The sequence below is a fragment of the Tachysurus vachellii genome, chromosome 16 (genome assembly GCF_030014155.1).
Source record: "Tachysurus vachellii isolate PV-2020 chromosome 16, HZAU_Pvac_v1, whole genome shotgun sequence".
Taxonomy (NCBI): domain Eukaryota; kingdom Metazoa; phylum Chordata; class Actinopteri; order Siluriformes; family Bagridae; genus Tachysurus; species Tachysurus vachellii.
Genome location: NC_083475.1, coordinates 6,930,168 through 6,953,322, shown reverse-complemented (window position 1 = coordinate 6,953,322; position 23,155 = coordinate 6,930,168). Strand labels below are relative to the sequence as shown.

Genomic DNA, 23,155 nt, shown 5'->3' with positions numbered 1-23,155 from the left:
GCACTTACAGTATAATGAGTGAAATATAATAGATCCAAGGTTTTTAGCACTTATGCATGTATTATTTCATAATTTTTCATAAACGTCTCAGAGGGTCAGCGTAACCTAGTTCACTTCCCCATAGCACAGTTGCTCCTAAATTACATTTGCTTTCACAAATTTTTGTCTTGCTATCTTGTCAGAATCAGAGCAAAACCTAAATGTTTGATTTGTTTTCCTTCGGTTTCCAAACCAAAAAGCAAAGAACAACATCTGCTGAGGAGCATGTACAGTATGTAAGTCTGAAAGCATACTCTTAAATCTTTTTACTTTAATGAAAAATAAACAAACTTCATCTTCTTGAAGGCTATTTTTGTTTGGTCCGAATATCCAGAACATATTACATTTCTGCAGCACTTCAGCTCTGTCCTACGGCTCAGTTTACACCTCACGGCTCAGTTTAGCAGCTCGTGTATGCAGGAAAATGCTACCTGCAACCCAAAATACATGAATGGTTAAGTTCCCGCAGTTGGGTCGATTCAGGATCAGCTTACTTTTTTTACTGCAGTTGACCGCACTAGAGTTCACTTGAAACAAGAGCCAGACTTGGTCCAGTTGTTTCGGTCTGTAAAACAAGTGCAATTGTTGTGTTTTGACCTGCCTAAACAAAATGGACCATAAATGAACACACACCAAGGTTTGATTTAAATGCACTAAGCAAAGTATATGTAAAAAAAAAAAAAAAGTTTTTGTGGACTGCTCTCAGCAACATAGACCACATGTTTCCCGTGAATCAGGTAGTCATTGCAAAACAATGATTTTTTTGTGTGTGTGTGTTGAATTCGAAGTACAGTATTTGATTCGTTAATTTGTTGAAAGCTCTAAATATTGCCAAATATTTTTTCTCATCCCTCACTGTGTGGAGGAACATGTTCTCATGGGTCTGAAATTAGATGTCTATTAAATTGTCATTTTTGAACTGATTTTTGGCTCGCACTCACTCATCTTCTACCGCTTATCCGAACTACCTCGGGTCACGGGGAGCCTGTGCCTATCTGAGGCGTCATCGGGCATCAAAGCAGGACACACCCTGGAGGGAGTGCCAACCCATCACAGGGCACACACACACACTCTCATTCACTCTCATTCACAAGGTGGAGGCGGGAATCGATCCCCCAACCCTGGAGGTGTGAGGAGAACGTGCTAACCACTAAGCCAGCCAGGCCCCCCCCCCGGATTTTTGGCTAAATTCTCAAATTTTATATAGTAATTGTCAATAAAACCAAGAAGCTAAAAACGTGTATTCACCCTACGAAACCTTTAAAGAAGACCCCCCCCCCCCCCCCCATCATGTTCAAATCATTTAATTACTGATTAATTATTATGGTGAAAACTAGAATATTTGTTTTTCTTCGTTTCTTTGAAAGACATGATTCTTTTGACACATTAACTTGAAGTTAATATTTGAAAATTGCCCCAGACTACGATTTAATTTAATTTTATAGAGTATAAAGTATGTTTTAATGGAATTGTACCATAAAACACAATGATCAGAGAAAAGCACAGATTTTCAAACATTTTATAGAAAAAAAAGTAATATAATTTGAAAATAAATATACTTTACTACATTACACAAACACAAAAAAAAAGACCTTAAATCTAGACATATGTACAGGGAGTAAATAAATAACTGAGAATGTAAATAAACTAAACTTGGCAACCTTTTCTACATGACAACAATAAAATAAAATAAAAAGTAGCAGGTGTTTGGTAGCCTAAGATTTCTTTTGGCTAGATTTTATTGTTATAGGTAAAGAGCCTTCAAAACACACTCACAAGTCTAGTTTAGTTTCCCTGTCTCTAATACTACACACTGCCTCAATCTCTCTCTCTCACACACACACACACACACACACACACACAAACACGCACACACACACACACACACCTAGCTTTTTTTTTTAGAAAGCGCACAACCCTTATATATGCAGAGAAAAACATTTTTGAGGCAAACTGAAAAGACAGAAATGATCAGCTGAGGGAATGTACTCGCTTTCTTCGGATCGTCAGATCGACGATAACAATGATTAGAAAGAGATCAGAATATAACACTGCACATAAATAGAACCAATTAAATATGGACAGTAAGAATACTGAAAATATAAATTATGGACTTGAGGGGTCGTGTGATAAAATGGATATTAATAAACATTCGAATGACCTTGTGTGTTTGCATTCTCCATTTTGTGATTGTAAGCTGAATGACAGAAAAAAAAAATAAAGATACACACAATTTTAAAGAAATAAGTGACCATAAATCTCAAGTAGTCATCTGTCGTTCAGTAGAGAATGAAGTCAAGTCACAGAATCAAGGCAAAGTGATCTCCATATAGAATAAGTGGCATGCCTTAAAAAAAAAGAAAAAGCAGATAAAACAAGATCTGTTGTTTGTTGTTTTTTTTTTTCTACGTTTCTTGTGCCATTCATCGACGAGACGAGTTACGCTGGATATCGTATTCTGGCAGAACTGTTCAGTTATCTTTCCAGAGGCCAGTCCTGACAAACTCCAGTCTTCTTTCACGTACGGTTCATTTTCAGTCCCATTAAAAGGTGTCTATCCGTTGTTGTTTGTCAATGTTCATATGAATGGATATGGAAACATGGCTAATCCAGTGATATGCTGCATCAGTGAGTATTCGTATGTGTAGCCAAAAGCACTGACACGGCCAACCGTCTCTGGCAGCAATATAGCAGCAATTCTACTTGTACTGTTCTTTTCAGTCTTCACTCAAATCTTTACTCAATATACACATTTACGGTGATATTTACACGGGGAAGACTTGCTCGCTCACACTCGCTCACTCACTCTCTGTCATTCGAGGGGAATGCTTCAAGAGTCCAGGGTTTGACAGATCTATATTGAAGGTTCAAAGTGCGGTGCTATTAATTATTAGTGTTTATGCCTTAATTCAGGAAAAAAAAAGCACATATAGGCTGATCACTCTTCATCTCCTTGGCTTGTCACATCTAAAACAGAGGTAGGATAAAACGGGATTAAAAAACAGATGAATCCAACTTCACACATTCACACGCTTCACACGTCCACTTCCTCACCTGCAAGTCCTCTCATTGAGCTCGAGCTGCTTTTGCTTGCAGTCAGCCTCCGAGTGTTTGCAGGTACACTGGCATGTTTCAGGGTCCTGAATGTATAGCCTTTTTTTCCTGTCAGAACATGTACTGCAGCAGGGTTTACAATGAGTACTGAGGACAGAGACAGGCGAGGGACAGGAAGAGAAATAAAAGAGAAGAAATGACTTAAGTAATATTAAAATAATATTTTCATATTTAAATCAAATCAGTCAATGAGATGCATATTATAACTTGCTCCCAACACATAAAGATGCTTGGGTGAGTTTTTTTTGAACAGGAAAAATCAGCAAGCAGTGAATTATGTTGAGCCGAGTCTCGGGGTAGCCATGGGGACGGCCCACCTGAGTGTGCACAGTGGGATTTGGAGACGTTAGGCACAGCGTAGCATGCACCTGCAAGCCCTGCTGAGGTGTGAGACGTGTAACCACAGTAACCACGTATCTATCACCAGACACACATTTCCATTGGACATCTCCCCTCTATCTCTACTTAAAATCTGGCAATGCTTGACATAAATACATAAATCACAAAATAATAATAATTAAAAAAAAACATTGAAGAATAGCTGATTTTTATTCCACTCTGTGGTTCTGTACAGTAAATTGTCTTAAGAAAATATATCAAATATATAAACCACGTGCTCTGTACAATTCCACTGATAAGCCTGAGGTGCTCATGACTTTTGTGTGGATGCTAGACAATAGGAAAAGCGGTGATAGCAGAAGTTTATTTAATACTCAACCAGGTTTATGTTAATGTAGTATTAAAATACCTATATGACAATTCCATTGCAAATTAATTAAATAACATAATATAGGATTGGTGAATTCTCCTCCTGTCTAGTTTTCTAACAGAAAGGGGAAACTTGCATGATTTTCTTCTGGTTATTCCTGTTGTTTACGATAGTAACTGGTAGCTAATACAACCCTTATGAATGAAACCCTTATCCAGAGCAACTTATATTATTCTTTTAACCTTATTTTATACAACTGAGGAGTAAGGGTCTTGCTCAGAGGCCCAGCAGTGGTAGCAAAGATGGGATTCAAACTCACAACCCTCTGATCTGTAATCCAATGCCTTAACCACTTAACTTTTGCATAAGTGCTCACCATTTTCAAAAAATGTATACATTACGGTTTTAACCTCATTGTAAGGTAAATTAATCCAGCAATAAAATATCTAGCCATAAACGCAACTGCAGAGACCAAAACACAAAACAAGACAAGCATGATCCAGGATTATTACTAATAACACAATTAATTTAATTTAAAACTGTTCTTGAACTTGACTGACGTGATTCCACAAATCCTAACAAAGTTGTAAAACTCTATAAAGAAGTAATAATAACTGAATGGAGTTTCATCAGGATCGACACAACATTGCTTATTTAATTCTCTATGTTTATGTTGCCTGTATCTTTAAGGAACTGTCTGGCCATGTTGGTGTTGTATGGTATATAAATGTTACCGTTATTTTTCAAGACTTTTGTTCATGACACACAACAATCTCGCTGAAATATCTTTGTACAATTGAACTCTTACATTGACTTCCTATGTATTTTGAAAGCTAAAGCTTGATGTAAGATGATAAAACATTCGTTACAGATATAACTGTGGCTCAATAAAGAGCAGGTAACCAAATAGGGCAGCGAATGTGATCTCATCCAAATATTTATTGATCCCTGATAGAGATTTACCATTAAAATAACTTGCAAAACAAATGTTTGGAAGCGAGCATTTCCACCATTTCTAGGTTAAGGGAAGTCGTAGTAGGGAAGGCTGGTAATATTACCCTCTGTGGAGTCATGAGCTACTTGCTGTCATTGGTAATGGCAACAGTGGCGGATATTTGGGGGATTTTTAAGTTATTCCACAGTAATGATTAGCATTTTTTATGAAATTATAATGATAAGAATTTGTAATTGTTTATATAGCACATGTAACTAGCTCTTACACAGACAGCTCTTATAATATAATATAATATAATATAATATAATATAATATAATATAATATAATATAATATAATATAATATAATATAATATAATATAATATAATATAATATAATCAAAGTAAACATCACTGGATGTAATGCCAATGAATTATTATGTAGAGATGATTAAATTGTAATTTCACAAAATCGTACCTGTTGAATATCCAGTGTTCATAGAAACCCCAGTTATATCTGCACCTAGCTTTCCATTTCACCCTTTCTAACCATCAGGTATTGTGTTTAACATCTGGATAATCCCTGACACAAAAATCCTGACTTACCTGAAAAGGTGTTCAAAAGGCTAAGTAGTGATGCCCAGGTAGCTTCAATGCAGAGCTCCAGGAGTGGCATGGCTCTAGGTAGTGCCCATGAGGGTGGAAAACCCCTCATGGAATTGAAAGGCAAATCACAGTACGGGGCTGAATGTTCAGTCAGTTTGTAGGCCGTGGTGATGATTTCTGTCACCCAGTGGGCCAATAGTTTTCCTCTGAGTGCTTTACGGAATCACTGGCATAAGGGACATTCCCCACACCAGGTGCTTGGAAGATTATGGTTGACTGAAGTGCCTAGTTCATCTAGCTCAGTGATGATCACTGTTGTGCCACTTGAGCCTACTTCCACGGTTTTTTCTTCTTATGCCTGTCACACCATTGCCTGAAATATCAGGACAAGGCTTGTGTCTCAGAGCAGGTGGAAGAACCTGAAGATTGATGTGATTGTACTCATTTGTGTGTGTACGGAATTATCAACATCTGCCATGTTTAGCATGCATAAGGAACCAAGAACCAAGTGTTTCCAGGAACCAATTTAGAAACCAAATCTAGAAGGTGGCAGAAGCTGCTATACATTTCTGTACAAGAAATTATAAATGGTATGGTTTTTGGAATTCTTCATTGGTGGCATCCATGGGATTTCATATGCTTGAGGTTCTGAGAACCCTGGAGTTTGTTGCCATGTGGTTAGTCTACCTATCCCCTTGAGCAGTCACTCCAATACTAGCTAGAAAGTCACCCAAATATTGCCAAGGTTTGGAAATATAAGCTTTCATTAGCTAGTTGTCTAAACATCTGCAATCTGCATTGGGTTTGTATAACATTTTGGAGGGAATTTATAAAGGCAATGGAGATGTTAGATTCTGTTTGCATGTGACAAACAAGCCTTGACTCATAGCACATGGCTTCTGCATTTAGCTAATGCCTGTCAGAGCTGTCAATATAATCCCTGCGTTAAGGTACAATAAATTCTGTAGTAACCACTGAACAGGGGAGCAAATGTAGTCCACAAAGGAAGAAACGTCATTACAGATCAGAAGGTTGTCGGTTAGAATCCCAGGTCCATCAAGCTGAGACTGTTGGGCCCCTGAGGAAGGCCCTTATAAAATGAGATAAGAATGGAAGTCGTTCTGGATAAGGGCATCTGACAAATGCCATAAATGTAAATATAGAACACCACCCCAGGTTGTTAAAATAAGTAAAATATATTATTATTATTATTATTATTATTATTATTATTATTATTATTATTATTGTTATTATTATTATTGTTATTATTATTATTATTATCAGCTCCAGAATTATTGGAACCCTTGGAACATGGGTTGCGGGAATGTTTGTTTATGGTTAATTAGCTCAACTAAAATATAGAGAAATCTAACATTTGCATAAAAACAATCACACATTATACATTTTAACGAAACCACCGGTCATAGTTATTGTTACCCCTGAACGAAGCACTATGTAACACCTCTTTATGGAACCTTAACAGCATGTAGACCTCTATAATGCTTGATTTTCTTGAGTTCACCTCATTGGTTTTCAGTGCTTTTTGAGTACAACTTGATTCTGTGGCCACTGACCCAATTTTGTGCACTTAAACCTTCTTGGTAAATGCGGCTTGATTTAAAATCCAGTGATACCTCTTGCAGTTCATGGTGACATTTTAAGTAACAAGGTTCCTTGTGCCTCTGAAGGAAAAAAACACCCATAACTTCACAAATCCTCCACCATAATTAGCAGACAGGATTAAGGCCTTTTCTGTATAAATATCCTTCATTATAACCAAACCCACCTCTAGTGTTTGTGTTTGTTGCCCAAAAGCTCTATTTTTGCGGTATCTGACCACAGAACGCAGTTCCATGCAGTGCTCCATCTGTGTCTAGGGCTTATATTTGTCATTAGATGAAAGAAAGGTTTTTTTTCTGGCACACCTTTTAAATAGTTTGTTGGCATGGATGTGCTGTGTTAGTGTGAGACTTGATGACCCTCATCTTCTGCAAATCGTCTATAACCATGATCCCTGGATCCCTGGTCTCTCTAAACATCTTCATTACTCTGCGTGGGTGAAAAATACACTTGTGTCCTGTTCCAGGCAGGTTCATTACAGCTCTAGTTGATCTTAATAAGTCTTAATCTTCTTAATTATTGCCCCGACCGGACATGGGAATTTTCAGGCACAGGGCTATTTTTATAGCATTTGCCTAATTTATGGAGGTCAAAACAATTTGGTCTCAATTGGTTGAAGTATTCTGTAATTTTCTCTTTGTTTTTGAATGACTAATGAAAATTGGCTTCAGTGTCATGTCTATAAATGACTGCGTAAGAGATCCCAAGAATTTAAAAAAGGTTAAAAATAGAGCTTCACATTCAATGTTTACATGTTTGACTTTATATTCCAATTAGTAAAATCTGTGCTTATATTCATATACACGAAGTATCCGCTCTTAGACTAACAGCGCCCTTAAATACACACTTGCCTATTGGGCTTTTTCAAAATTGCCATAGCTTTGTCTTGGACTTTGACTACCTTTGTTTGCAGACAACATTAATGTTGTTACTTTATATGCTGCTTTCTTTAGAAAACTCCGATCCTTTTTGTAAACCTTTTTTTTTTTCTACTGACACAATAAAACAAAATACAAAATAAATGTCTAAGACAATTTTTATAGAAAAACAAACATAGTGTTCCTAATACATAAAATACTGTATGTATTATAAGACTTTGTACAACCTGTTACAGTCTTAATAACTCTAAAACACCTTGTTCATTCATTCAAGATTATAACAAGAAGGTCAGTAAGAATGTCTCATGGGTCACTGCAACAGAATTGATTAGCAAAGAGAGGAGATCTTATAAGCTTATAGTGGGCTATTCTTTGTAGGGGATTTAGTTATTATGTGTATTTCAATATTTCTGACAAAACACATAGATGTGCAAAGCAAAGATCTGTGGTATATGATTGAAAAAAAAATGTCCTCGTAACATCACCCTGCCTCTTTACGCTTTATCTGCTCTTTAACTAACCCCAAAAACATCTGCCTTTGATATTAACTGCAATCATAACCAGGGAAACACACAGTGATGTCTCAGAGCAAACTGTTGATTTACAGAACTCACAGGTTTGAAACCGAACCAAGAATTGATCTCACTTCTTATCAAAGCTCAACAACAACAACGCCCACTGATAAAAGACTAGAAAAATAACATTCAAGACATAAAACATAGGACAGACTTGAAAAAAAGACAGAAAAAGATGCCCTTTAGAAAACAATAGCCAAGATTTCAACAAAGATCTTAAAGGATTAGTATCATTATCTGTAAGCAGCATGCAGCTGGAGAAAGCAAAGGGCGCTCTGTTAATCTGTACAATCTTGTCCCTTAATATATTTCTTTTGTTACCAATCAGAGCTGGATTTGCTGAGGACTTTCTAGGACAATTTTTGGTCAGTAAAGTATACTTAAGCCAGTTTCTGCATGCTAGGGGTGTAATGATCTGACTATCTGAATTGTAGTAGATTCAAAGGTCTAATCAAATCAGATCAGAATCAAAATTCTACTTCCTCATGTAGAAGCCTGATGTTTACACCCCTACATATCTTTGTACTTGTCAATTAGCAAATCAGGCCCTAAGTGTGAAGAAGGTTAGGCTGGGGATTGTAGCTGCGTTGCGATTTTTATTTTTATTTGGTTCTTTAAACGAAATTGAAGGTAAGTTCTCAGTATGTACTTGCCATGGATTAATGCTAATTAATTGTGATTTTGGTTAATTAAAGGAGATAACAAATCTCCTCCCAAATTAATCTGATGACCAAGAGCATAACACTCAGGTGCAGGTGGGTGGAGGAGAAGGCTGAGGTAACATACAAATCCCGCATTTTGTCGCGGTTTTTCTTTCGCTTTCCCTTTTGACCTTTCCCCTTGCCTTTCCGGGGTTTTCTGGAAAAGGAACAAAAACAAACAACAACGAAGTAGAACAACTGAATTGGGGAAAATGATGCAACAGATAAGCAGCCAATGCAGAGGAAAATAATAGGGGGAATAAAGAGGCATTAACTGACTCACAGCATGTTATATAGTCTAATTCTATTTTATATTTATATATATGTGTTATTTGATATATATGTATATTATTAGGTCTCATTTGTAATAAAGAAGAAATAAAAGGGGAGACAATACAACACAACACTAATGTGATTTTTAAAATGGATGACATGGCAGATGAAAGTAGAGACACAAATGACAAATATTTCAAACACAGCGAGGATTAGCTTAAAATATTGACCAGAAATGGCAACCTGTTATTTGATAGTAAGCAATGAAAGTTACATGTGTTTTGTTTAATGAACAAACTGGCAGAAATTTCTGAATTTCAATTGAATCGGATCTCCTTCCTGTGGCAAGTCAAGCAGATAAACAAAATAACTCACATTCCCTTCTACTAACAGTGACCATGTGGACACATCTAAAGCCAGTTATTCCTTTACCAGACCCTTCATTAATCTGTCTTCACAGAAGACATCTGTCAATCGATGATTTAAATGTATTTATGTTTACTTACTTTTAAAAAAATGAAGTAGAGCTGTTTAGTTTGCCGTTTTTAAATGTATCACAATTATTATATGAAGAGAGAATAACAGCTCGGTTTCGGAGACACTTAATGACCTTAGTGTTCTAAATTTCTCCTTGATATTTAGGTGCAAAAAAATGAATGAACCGTATAAACTTGCTCGCTGTTTAGACGATCATTATTCATGTCGTATTTATACTTTGACAGACTTCAAGCTTTATACAAAGCTGAAAAAGCAGATAGTTTTAGTTGTATGCCATAGACATACTCAATGGAGAGAAAACAGTACCTGATGGCCTTTTAATGTTTAAACTGTTTAAATCTAATATTTCAGCATGAATCTAATGTCTTAGAAAATATAACTTTCTCAATAGGCTTTATAGGCTTAAATGCCTGAGATTGGTACCATGTATTAGCTACAGTATTTACAGAGACTGAGGGATGCTTAATAAGCAATAGTCAGATGAAAAAAACAGGTAATATAACACCAAACAGTAGTTGAGCTTACAAAATAATAAGCTTCAGATGTAAATGTTATTTCATGTGCATTCAAAGTTGACCTTTTTGAGTCTGAACACTGCTTTAAAGTCTTGCTAACCGAAATGTCAAAACACCCCAAACCTCATTTATCTCTTGATCCTGACAGAACTTTATAACTCTAGAACTTTATAGATTTCTAATTAAAGTGTTAAGGCTAGTTGAGTTGGCCAACACTTTGGCCACAATTATTTTCTTCTTGAAATCTTGAATCACTTGAGCTCCTAGAATATCCAAGTAGATTTATAAAGAAGCTGTATTCAGTCAGAGCAATGGTTCTGCTTCAGGTGTTGTTTAACTATAAAAATGTGAAACTCTTATCTGCGGTTGCTTTAATTTATTGTTATGTGATGTGGCTATGAAAGTGGTCCAGAATCCAGAAGGAAGCTTGGAAGATAATTTGCATATTATATATGGGCAATAGTAATGAAATCCATCCACTATGTTTTATAGCCATATATTTCCCCACAGCTAGCGCACAGTTGTTTACCAGACAGCGCAACAACATTCTCCAGTATAACCTTTGCCTCCAGACACCACCTCGATATTCTTGACCCGCAACAAGTTTCTCTGTGAACACCACAAAGGACAAAGGTACCAATAATTGAGATACACAAAAGCAGATGTTGATCTTGCTATGCTTCCTTTCAACTCTGAGATAAGGCAGTTTAGTGTCTTAGAAGAAAATCATAAAGTGTAGAAGCCAGAATCAAAAGCTCGCTCTTATCTGAGACCACTAAAGATATCAGAGACTATGAACTCCCCATCAACTGTTTACTTTAAATCATAAAAAGGTTACTGAACGTGTTAGCATTAACACACACCATGAACTGCTAAATAGTGGCGCACTGTAAATACACTGACCTCGGCATAAGAGTCCAAAATGTTGAATGCTGTTTGGCAAAGCTACCTTTACTACTGAATCATAAACTACACTTAGGCAATAAACATGAATATTTATACTAAATATAGCTAACTCCTGTGAATGACGATAATCGTGATTGATTGCCGATGACTATGATAAACTTTACTACATAATACATGGCAATAAACGTTACATAAAAGGAGACACGTGAAAGCTCTAGATAGGATTCATATTCCAGTCCAAAAGGAATGAGAATGGAAAAAAGAAAGGAAAAGAAATGGAGCTACTGATACCAGTGATATCTTGCCAAACACATAGACAATCAGGAACTGAAAATGTGTGTACTTACTTCTCTGTATTCTCCTGCATTGCTTTCTTTACTCTAAAATGAAACAGAGAGAGAAAGAGAGTTACAATTCTGCGTACCGTTTTGGACATCAACAGAGCTGAAAGTACAAAATTAAAAAGCTGTAGTGCCTCTTATCTCTACACAAGTTAGGAAGCCCCTCACGGAGCAAACCTCTACAGATTACTGCCCACGACTAACAGTAAAAAGAAAGGGAAATGTTAAAGTTCAACATAAATTCAGCATGCTGAGATTGTGTACAGTAAAATGTTGTACCTGCATTCACATTCAGTGTGTTCTGCAAAACTCATTGGATAGTTGCGTTTGATGCGCATGGGTTTTATTTTTTGTACCTAAAAAAAAAAATAAAAATAAAACAAAAAAACACCATGACACAGCCAAAATTATATATACAACAGGCTTAACATTTCATTCCCTTTAGAATTTTGTCCTTAAATAAAAAAAAAAAATTAGTGGTGATGACCCACGTATTTATTTATTATAATAGTCTGTAATACCTACACTGGGGCTTAATAACACATTCATAAGCATTTATACTGTATAAAGGTAATGATGAAAAGTAAAAAGTTGATTACATTAAAGAAACAAAGACTCGATTACGTATCATTTAGGTCAAAGTATTTTTTTTTCTTTTCTTTAAGACGTTAAAGAAGAAAGTGCCTGTGTTTTCTTCCATGGAGTCTAGTTATTTACTTATTAATAGAAGTCTGAAATGATAAATGCTGTTTAATTTGAAAGTGTTGGTGGTGCAAAGGTGCCAAAGAGGTGCTAAGGATTTCATTTTTACACACAGTTCATTTTTACACCAGATGTCAAAGACTGTAGATGATACGGCTAAAATGCAGACGTTGGCTACTCCGTATCATGATAGATTATAAACCTCTGTACTGTGAAACACCTCTTCGAACAAACTTAACATAATATGCCAAGGTTTGGTCAACAAGCCCTCGAACCGTTAATCAATTTCACATTTATGGCACTGTTCAGATGCCTGATGTTTTTAGATGTTCGGAAACAAAAAAAATTTATTTATTTATTTTTTTTTACAGTAATCAGCAATCAGACAAAAAATCGCTAATGTCCTCTTACATCATTTGGCTTTCATAAATTCTCCAGCATTAATAATGATTGTGTTAAGTAGGTCAACTCCAATATTCATTGTCTGAATATGTGCCTAAGATTCGCATGAATAAAACCTTTAACATTACAAAAGTACAACGCAATGCAATCAGTGTATTAGAAAGGAAAGGAATACACAATTAAACATGCCTATATTGTACTGGTGGCTTCATAGATGCCGATTTTGCACATATTGTACAATATCTCAGCCATTTCGCACATACTATACAATATTTCAGTAATTTGCTGTTTTTTGCACAATTCTACATATTATCCCAAGGACCTGCTGCTAAGAAACTGTGTTTATTCTAATGTTACTGCACGAAATATTGTTTGAACATTCAGTATTCACATACAGTATATACACTGGTCGGTCGGCACTGTTTCTGTTACTGTTTACTGTTTATTGTCTTTTGTGTATTGCATTTTTTGTACTTTTTGTATTGTCTTGTAACTTTGTGTCTACACTGTCTTTTGTCCTGCACTGTCTTGTCTGTCTTGTTTGTCTTGTCCTGCACTGTTTGCACCAGGTTGCAGGTATTTAGACTACTTACAAGTCTTTAGCCCTGTCTTTGTGTTATGTAGCACCGTTGTCTCATTTTACTGCAACAGCTATATATGGTTGAAATGACAATAAAAGCTTCTTGACTTGACTCTTGACTTGAGATGTTTTTCACCTAGGCCTCGATTTTTTCTTTTAAATCCTGCATTCTCCCCTGCTGTACTGTACATGGATGTCATAATAACCGTGATGCCCAGGTGGCGTAAATACAGCAGAACCTTTACTTTTTTTTTAAACTAAAGAGAAATCTACTTTTTCAGAGACAGAAGTGTGGGCTTGAAAAAGTTAAACGTTTATCACACCTTATGTAATCTAAGTGGTATCTGGTCTATTTTATGACAAACATCATACGTTATTGTGCAGCTTGTTGAATGTAGTATGTGCCCTTCAAATAAAGCTTAAAAAAGAAAGCAAATTATTAGATAATATGTACGTAAGTGTGAACAACACGGAAACAAACAGAGAAAGACGTGAGACATTTTGAACAAGAAAAATAAAAGACCAGATTTTTCTAGTAGTGAGTCAAGACTGAAAAAAACCCCAAATTATTAATCGTGTCATTCCAGTTTATTATTTTTTGCTCCTTTTTCTCCTATTATTATCACTCCTTTGGGAAATCTGTAGTAGAAAACTTGCATCTTCTTGGAGTGCAAGTAACTTTAAGGGAAATATTTTTAACTTGGTTGATTTGCATGTTAACTGGAGACTGTCGTATGAATACGACATGTAAATAAAGGACCAGTGTGTGTTAATAGGTAAGTATGAGATCATACGCTAAAGGCATTGTAGGAGACCAATCTAGGCTTGAAGACATGGTATTGGGACAAATAAAATATGTACATTTGATTCGTGATGCTCACCGCAAAATACGCTGTATTTAAAGGGTGGAATTTTCCACTATTAACATGTCTTCTGAATCTTTCTTAGTCTCATAAAGTATTATGAATATTATATTTCATCGTAACGTCATTATTGGAACGCACGTGTACGCGGACTAGAAATAAAAACAGTTACATTCCCAATTGCGAACTTTGAGGTTCGAGGCTATAACGCATAAAGTACCTAATCCAGCCTTAATCATTATTTACATAGCTACAAGTCACGACTGAGTAGTAAGCAACCACAGTTTATGTATGCTTAGAACACATTGTGTAGTGATAACAGGAAAATGGCACACATATATTCAGAACTTCAGAATTATTGGCACCTTTGGTTGACGACTGAGTAAAAGACAAAGGCATTTTCAGACGTGTGATTTATGACATACAGCATACAAAATTTGGTATCATTTCATGGATGACTTCCTTTTCCAGGGTTGCCAATAATTCTGAAGCTGACAGTACGCAAGATGCAATTGAGCCAGGGTACACAGGTCAAAGTTAAAACGATCCATAGCCATATATCCATATAGAATTTTTGTCCCTATGCCAAACAGTCCAGACCATGCTGACAAGCTAGTTCTGCTGACCTCCATAAGAAGGATCAGGCATTTTTTTGGAGCAGTGAATCCTTCAGGATCCATTGGCTCAAACCTCCAAAGATAGTTGTAAACAACATCTGAATGCTCATCCAATGCAATTATTTTTATGTTATATACAATTCCCTCCAAAGGTATTGGAATTATAAGGCTCACTGTTGGTTGTGCTACAGTATATTTATTATATATTTATATAAGTGTTTCTTGTTGACCAGGTCTATCCTGGTCTATTCTTGGTTTTATCCCTGGGTTTCACCTGTGCAGATTGCATGTGTTGATATAAAGGATAAACCAACATGAAGACTAAAGAGTTGTCTCTGAAGTTGAGAAATGAGGGAGAATCCATTTCACAAGCATTGAGCATAACCAGGACAACAATTTGGAATGTCCTGAGGAAAAAAGAAACCACTGGCGTACTAACAAACAGTCATCGAACAGGTCAGCCAAGGAAAACAACAGCATTTGATGACAAAAACATTATGAGAACTGTGAAGGAAAACCTAACACCAACAGTCAGTGATTTCAACAGCTACAGTACCTCCACAGGGCAGGGTGAAGGTATAACATTACACAGTTTGAAGAAGACTTGAAGAGCAGAAACATGGAGGCCATACCACAAGATGTACTGTATGAATCAGAAGGATAGTACGGAATTTGTAGAAAAACAAAGACGAGCCAAAAAAAATAAATAAATCCTGGAATGAAGATTAACTTCTACCTCAAAGTATTGGAAAGGCCAAAGTGTAGACAAAGGATTTAATCATGATGGGTCAAACACGGTGGATATCATGTCATATGGCTTGGACTATTTATCTTTGTGATGTAGCGCATGAAGTTAGCAGCAGAATGAATTCAGATGTCTGCAGAAATATTCTGTTTTACCAATTTACACGGAAATCTATCCAATCTACATGAGAGGAGCGTCGTCATTCAAGACAATGAGCCGACTCAACAAAGGACTCCGTCAGGGGGAAAAGTGGATGGTTTAGACTGACCAGGTCAATAATCCAATTAAGCAGCATTTCACCTCCTGGAGACAAGACTGAAGGAAGAAACAACCTAAAACAAACCGAAAGAAGCTACAAGTGTACAACAGCTTGGTGGTGTCCGCAGGTCACTGGATTGATGCAACAGAATATTTAGTGTTATTCACTTTAAATTACATTTGAGACTTTGTTCACCTTAAGATTAGATGTTCAGTCACTATGTTCTCAGTTGGTTAATACATCTAGATATAAATGTCAGGTAACAAATGCTGAAAATCATTTTATATTTATGTTCGATCTCAACTCAAATGTCTTTAGTGATTAGCAAAATAAAAAGCCTTGACTTGGCTTTATAATATTGTCATCAGAAGTGGTATATAGTCCATAAGATTTAGGTGTCTACTATTGGATATTGGGGGGGGCACGGTGGCTTAGTGGTTAGCACGTTTGCCTCACACCTCCAGGGTTGGGGGTTCGATTCCCGCCTCCGCCTTGTGTGTGTGGAGTTTGCATGTTCTCCCCGTGCCTCGGGGGTTTCCTCCGGGTACTCCGGTTTCCTCCCCCGGTCCAAAGACATGCATGGTAGGTTGATTGGCATCTCTGGAAAATTGTCCGTAGTGTGTGATTGTGTGAGTGAATGAGAGTGTGTGTGTGTGCCCTGCGATGGGTTGGCACTCCGTCCAGGGTGTATCCTGCCTTGATGCCCGATGACGCCTGAGATAGGCACAGGCTCCCCGTGACCCGAGGTAGTTCGGATAAGTGGTAGAAAATGAATGAATGAATGAATGAATGAATGAATGAATATTGGATATTGGCGTTTAAATTTAATTATGGATATTTAACAGATTTAAGTTGAGGGATTTTATAGAACATCCTAATTGGCTGAACAATGTTGTAATTACAACATTGTTAAATTAGTATTAATATTAGTACTAGTTGTAGCATTTGGAATCTGTTGCAGTTAAATCTCAATACGAGTCCAAAGAGCTGTCACAGCCAATGAAGCAAGCCATCAGTAAGGTTTCTTAATTTGGCACATTCTTATAAACAAAATAAAGAACACTCAGTTGAACTCAGGTCCACAGAAAACAACTCTGGGGGATGACGATAAAATCTTTTTCTGGTGAAGGAAAAAAAGAAGAAGAAAAAAAAAACCTCAGTGGGCAGCACACTACACTACAGTGCAGATGGACAATGACATGAAGCGCACTTCAAAAGCAACCCAAGACTTTCTGTACTGTAGGCAAGGAAGTTGAAGTGAATCACCTGATCCGAATCTAATTAAGCTTTCATTTCACAAGCTGAAGGCAAAACACCCCAAGAACAAACAACTGTAGACAACTGCAGTAAATGACTACCTAAAATCACCAGGGAAGAAACTCAGCTTCTGGTGTAATCTAAAGGGTTGCATCCAGACAAGCAGTCATTAACTCACAAAGGGAACTTGTACCTGATTATTGAAAAGGACAATTTCATTTATAATTACTTTTTTTTTTTACTAAATTAAAGCTGAATGTCTGTACGTAGGTCACGTTTGATATATACTGAGGTAGACAACCAGGATAACAAAAACTGTGCCAATGTCCAAATGTACAGCATATTTATAAATAATGTGTGGGTGTATAATAGAAAGCCCCAGGACAATATTTATATAAAAATGTAATACTTGTTGGTTAGTAAATTTACACTTAGTACATCGTTAGCTTAGTAACTTGAATGATGGTTGAGATGGTTGAAAGTCTCTAAAGTAAAACCTTACAAAGAACAGGGTGCTTGGACAAAGCCAATATAGACAGAAGCAAAATAACACGAAGACACAAAGACACATGATATAAATCATAGCAGACAAACAGTGAGTGGCTTTCTGACCTCCATGGTGATGTTGCGTGTGGCAGTGGGTTTGCACTCCAACATCTCGTCATTGCAGCAGCCAGCACAGCGCATGAGCACCACACATGACGGAATGAAAATGTGCTCAATGTCATCGGGATACTCCTGATGGACCTCCACCAGCATCTCCCGTGGCCGGCACATCGACTTATTGTAGACCTCGGTAAAGGGTACGACTGCTGAAGGATACAAACCCAGTTGTGTTGGAAAGTGGGTGATAATACTGTCTGATATTTGTGTGAAAGTCTAGTTTTAGAGGGTTGTGAGCCAATTGGTACAAATTGGTACACACAATCTACGCACAACCAATTAAATTCTGTTTTGTGTGAGAATCAAGTGCAGAAAGTTCTATATTTGCCCAGCAGAGGGTGCCCTATTCATGGAAATTTAGACGTGATAAAACCTAAACAAATTATTGCTTAATTAATAATTAATGAATATATATATATATTATTTATTTATTTTTTTTTTTTATTTTTTTTTATTCTTAACTTACCCTCATTTGTGATGCCTCCATTCTCTTTGGGGATGTAGGCACTCTGTGGAAAAGAAATCAACGTAGTCAGAACTTGAACTAAAACTTTTTAACGATTTTACTTGAATGAAATAAATCGATGCAAAATAACAAAACAACTGATGAGGCACAATTTCAAACAATGCTATTTTAATAGATGGAACTTTTAGACGGCATACACTTACTACACGGCATACACATACTATACGGCATACACTTACTACATACTGTATTTGGATGCCCTGCTTGTCATCTTTAGTAAATCCTGGTTTCTGTCATTGAATTTACTGCCCTGCCTACAAATTTAGTTTGGGAAAAAAAAAAAAGTGTGGCTCGCTCAGGTACTGTAATGTCATGCAAATATCACTGATGATGCAACCTCTGTCATTCATTGCATGTCAGTTCCTACAGTGACGTAATTTTGGGATTGCTGCCAAAGCAAGGAAAACCAAAAGCTCTCCAGCCTAGAAAGGAAACATTCACTAATCCATGACAAGACATAGGTACAGACTATGTAAAGCTATTAAATCATTACTCCTATTCACGAGATTGTACCCAATCGTAGTTGGCATGAAAGTACCATGCTATCTTTGACCTACATTAATGCAACTTAGATTGCCTTACAATGTCACTTGTCTGCTTCACCTGATGAATAACTGCATATAAAAAAGTTGGCCTGAAACACTATTAAGTCAGACGATTTGGCAAAGTATAGGACTCTAAACTGGGTGTTACCCAAGTTTGGTGTCACATTTCTCACACTGTCAAGCTGTTTCATACTGTGTAAATCTAACGAAATAGCTGCTATTGATAGGGTGCGCTCTTTGCCCAATTCCCAATGGCTAAACAATGATCTGGTTGTCAAACACTCCCACGTAAAACTCTGTGTCTTGTTCCATCATGTTTTGACTTGCAAAGAAGCACAGTTTTCAAAAATTAAGAATACATCCCAAGCTGTCAAAATAAATCCACGCTGATCATCCCATGATGTAACACAAACTCATACACATTTACTCATGAACCAGCTTATTAATGAAATTACTCCACCTGAACCTGAAGCGACAGTTTATTTCTGTTAACATTACAATCCACTGCTATCTCAGTAAACCCTCTGCCTCCCTGCTAACTCCATCATGCTCCGAACATGCTCCACATCTTCAGAGTGTCATCATTAGCAGATCAAATCTATTCACACAGCACAAATCCCCAGTGTTGAACTGATACCCCAATGCTGAAAACCTAAAATAATGAATCAACTGTTACAGTGTTCCATTGTGTCCAGTTGGACTTAAATTAACACTGTGGATATTGTATTCACCACTGGGGATGTTACTGTGCCCAGTGGGACTATTCATCTTGTGCTAACTCACTTGATATGTTTTAAGGCAAAGTGTGTGTACAAATGTGGTCTATGTCAGTACTTGTTTCAAAACAGGATGTTTTACTTTAGTTCGGTGCTCAGCTACTACGATCATTAGTAAAACACTGAAAGTTGTATGATGAATGCCAGAAAACACAGGATTAGGATCAGCTCAGAACACAACATATAGACTACTAAACATATATAACTTTAAATGAACAGTGAAGATCAAAATCTTTGTTAAGTTAACAAGAAATGCCAAATGCACAAGCGTTTATTGATGATTGTAGGTGTTAACTTGACACAATGTGCTCGTGATTAGTGAAAGGACAAAAGTGTCTAAGCGTAATGTTCAGGCACCCTGGGTTTAGTCTGGACTGGCACAGCTCCATAAGCACACTGCGCCTTTAATATTACCAAGGTGGCTTGACGAGGCCTTCACAAAAATCACACTCTCCTCTTCAGTCGAACGAACACACACACACACGCACGCACGCACACACACACACACACACACACAGACACGAGACGCGCGCACGCTGGTAGTAATTACCGTCCAACCTTCAAGTTCATGATGGTTATCTCAAAAGAAACGCGTGATCAGAATAAGCAGCGTTCATTTGCAATAGGATATTATACATTTAGTGAGGTGTAGACAAGAACACGGTCAGTGACCTCAGTGACAAGGACGTCCTTGTCAAACGCGCTACTAGTGCGATCCAGAACGCATGACAAAAAGTACACAGTGTGAGCGCGCACACGCAAACTTACCTTGACAGCTGAGAAATAGAGGAGCGTCACACAAAACAACTGCAACAAGCGCACGGCCAAGTTCATGACTGACATGGCGCAACGCGAAAGTCGGTTTAAAATCCTATCGTATGATAGGCGAACTTGTTCAAAAGCATCAGAGAGAGTCTCAGAAAACAGGGCAGACATGGATAGAGCTTCCTAAAGATGCGGGTCAGGAGAACTAACCAGGCTAAAGTCCCATTTTGGTCCCACGAGACAAGACACCTGATGGAAAGGACAGAAAGGACAGAAAGGACGTCTACTTCAACTGTTGCCGATGATTTTTAAAATATCCAGAAACGTCAGAAGCCACGACGCGAATCCACTCACATGGTCCCGACGCAAAATGAGCTTTTGCTCAAACGGCTTTACAATCCACATCACAGTAGTCGAATAATCCCATGATTTGACTTGTCATTCGGCTGGTTAATTTTTTAAACGAGTTCGAGGGGAAAGTCGGACTCTGATGTAACTTTGAGCTGTAGTGGCTCAGAGGATCACAACCTGGCAACCCCTTGCGCAAAAGCTGTAAGTGCCCGGTAAAAGCTGGGATGTCTCTATCTGCTGCTGCTGAATATAAAAAAAACTTCAGATCCCGCTTCCTGGTGGGTTTCCAGCACTTTTACCGCAAAAGATTTTTCTTTCTTTCTTTCTTTTTTTTTTTTTTTTTTTTGAGTCTTTGAGTCGGAGACGTGACACCGCGCGCCAAGCTAAAGCGGCGCACTCGAGGGGTTTCAACTGTCGGTCACTCGGGCAGCGCACCGAGGTTGAAACTCCATATGAGCGCATCTGATTGGCCAGTACCGCGGTGGGCGTGTCTACAGCTCTTTCTTTTTGTAAAAACGTGTCAACGTAGTGCCGCATAACGCAGCAGTCAAACTAAACGTACACCTTAAAAGATAGAAAAAAAACAAAAAAACAACTACAACTGGGGACTAGAACACTCTTAATCCCTTTTATCCACTGCAATATGAAAGTCCCGTGCTGTTAATGGTCTGATCTTCACCAGGAGTCTTTAAGATATAAGAGAAGAAAGAAATGAGCTCAAAAACTACTTTATATTTAATTCTATTATTATTATTATTATTATTATTATTATTATTATTATTATTATTATTGTTTTTGTTGTTGTTATTATTATTACTACTATTATTACTATTATTATTATTATTATTATTATTATTATTATTATTATTATTATTATTATTGTTATATAAAATAACTACTGGATTTCTGCACTGCAACTTACTCTAAGGATCACATCACCTTATTAGACTTGAACACAGCCCATAATTGCCATGGATCAGTTATGTCACCGTGTTATAGGTGCTTTCCTAAATTACACCCCTTCATTTCGTACTTAACACCGATGTCCTCTGGCTGAAATAGCACTAGGCTTCCGAGTGCGTAAAGAGGAATGCGCAAACTGAGCCGGACTCTGACGGTAACCACATGACCGCACGTCGCCTCTTTCGGTGCCGGTCTGCCATAATCGGAAAATTTGGGTGTAATCATATCATATTCGTCATCGTGTGTGTGTCTTTCTCCACGTACAGGTGTGTGTGCGTGCGTGCGTGCGTGCATGCCAGTCGACCGGATCTCTATAGCGTGCGTGCGTGCACGTGACCTGATACAGAATCATTCATTCTCCAACTGAATGGATGCATCCAGGAACTTCACGTTACAGTTTTTACTAACAAGTACTAACATAGTCAGCAGTAGTATAGCCACAGACCTAGGATACTAATTAGTCTGAAACTATGCGCTCTTGGAGCTCCTTTTTGTGGCACATGCATCAAAGTGTAGGTGCCCTGTAACTATCCCAATGTTATTTTAGAGTTCTACCCTAAATAGACTAAATGACCTCATCACACGTGCCTTTCAGTACCAGTCCCCAACTAAAAAAGAAAAAAAAAAGATGAGGATGAAAATTTTTGAAGGTTTTCCATAACCCAGAGTTTTAATTTTAACTACGATTATGACAAATGTATTCTACAGGTTAAACCTTTCCCTTAAACTGGTGTTGAGGCTCACATCAGGCAAAACTGTGTAGTTATTCATACTGGGCTGTGTGCCACCATTTCCTAAAGTCTCAGGCCTCCCATGCATTCTGGGTCCAAGTCATTCATACATTTTTCTCTATTCATAAAGAGGAAGTGGCGCCCTCTGCCTGTCATAATGTATATTATTTCATGTTCATTTCATCGAGGCACGTCTTGTTCAGTATTTTTAGAAATAATGCTAGTTTACTAATTTGGTATATATATATATATATATATATATATATATATATATATATATATATATATATATATATATATATATATATATACCAAATTAGTTTATATATATATATATATATATATATATATATATATATATATATATATATATATATATCCCACTTTTACCTCCTAATATATTTATCTCATTCTCTCAGATAATGATTGATGCCTCTTGATGCCATATCTCTCTCTCTCTCTCTCTCTCTCTCTCTCTCTCTCTCTCTCTCTCTCTCTCTGTGTGTGTGTGTGTGTGTAATAAAGGCAGTGGCACACACACCTCTGTTAATACTGTTTAGTCTGAGTTACAGGTGCAGCCTTGGGCTGGTGTACTGTGTGAAATAGGTTGAGAGAGAGGACAAGAAACAATTTGCGATAACACGCCAGTAAAAGAAACAGCCAAGTGTCTTGTCTGAACAAGTGTTTTCACGTTTGTTAGTG

At 37.2% G+C, this 23,155-nt stretch overlaps 1 protein-coding gene across 5 annotated transcripts; it reads right to left on the bottom strand.

Annotated features, from left to right (window-relative positions):
* Positions 1 to 1,544: 1,544 nt before the first annotated feature.
* On the bottom strand, positions 1,545 to 21,160 carry vegfab (vascular endothelial growth factor Ab). 5 transcript variants are annotated; one of them, XM_060889882.1, is made up of 8 exons: positions 20,412 to 21,160; positions 18,263 to 18,305; positions 17,746 to 17,945; positions 11,988 to 12,064; positions 11,715 to 11,747; positions 9,261 to 9,332; positions 3,094 to 3,240; positions 1,545 to 3,006 (listed from the first exon to the last, which is right to left on the bottom strand). In XM_060889882.1, the coding sequence occupies exons 1-8, from the start codon at positions 20,577 to 20,579 to the stop codon at positions 2,985 to 2,987; spliced, it is 762 nt and encodes a 253-aa protein (XP_060745865.1). In that variant the 5' UTR covers positions 20,580 to 21,160; the 3' UTR covers positions 1,545 to 2,984. The 5 variants fall into 5 exon arrangements, with proteins under 5 accessions (XP_060745865.1, XP_060745866.1, XP_060745867.1 ...); XM_060889883.1 differs by having other exon boundaries at positions 17,746 to 17,942; XM_060889884.1 differs by lacking the exon at positions 9,261 to 9,332.
* Between the last annotated feature and the right edge of the window lie 1,995 nt (positions 21,161 to 23,155).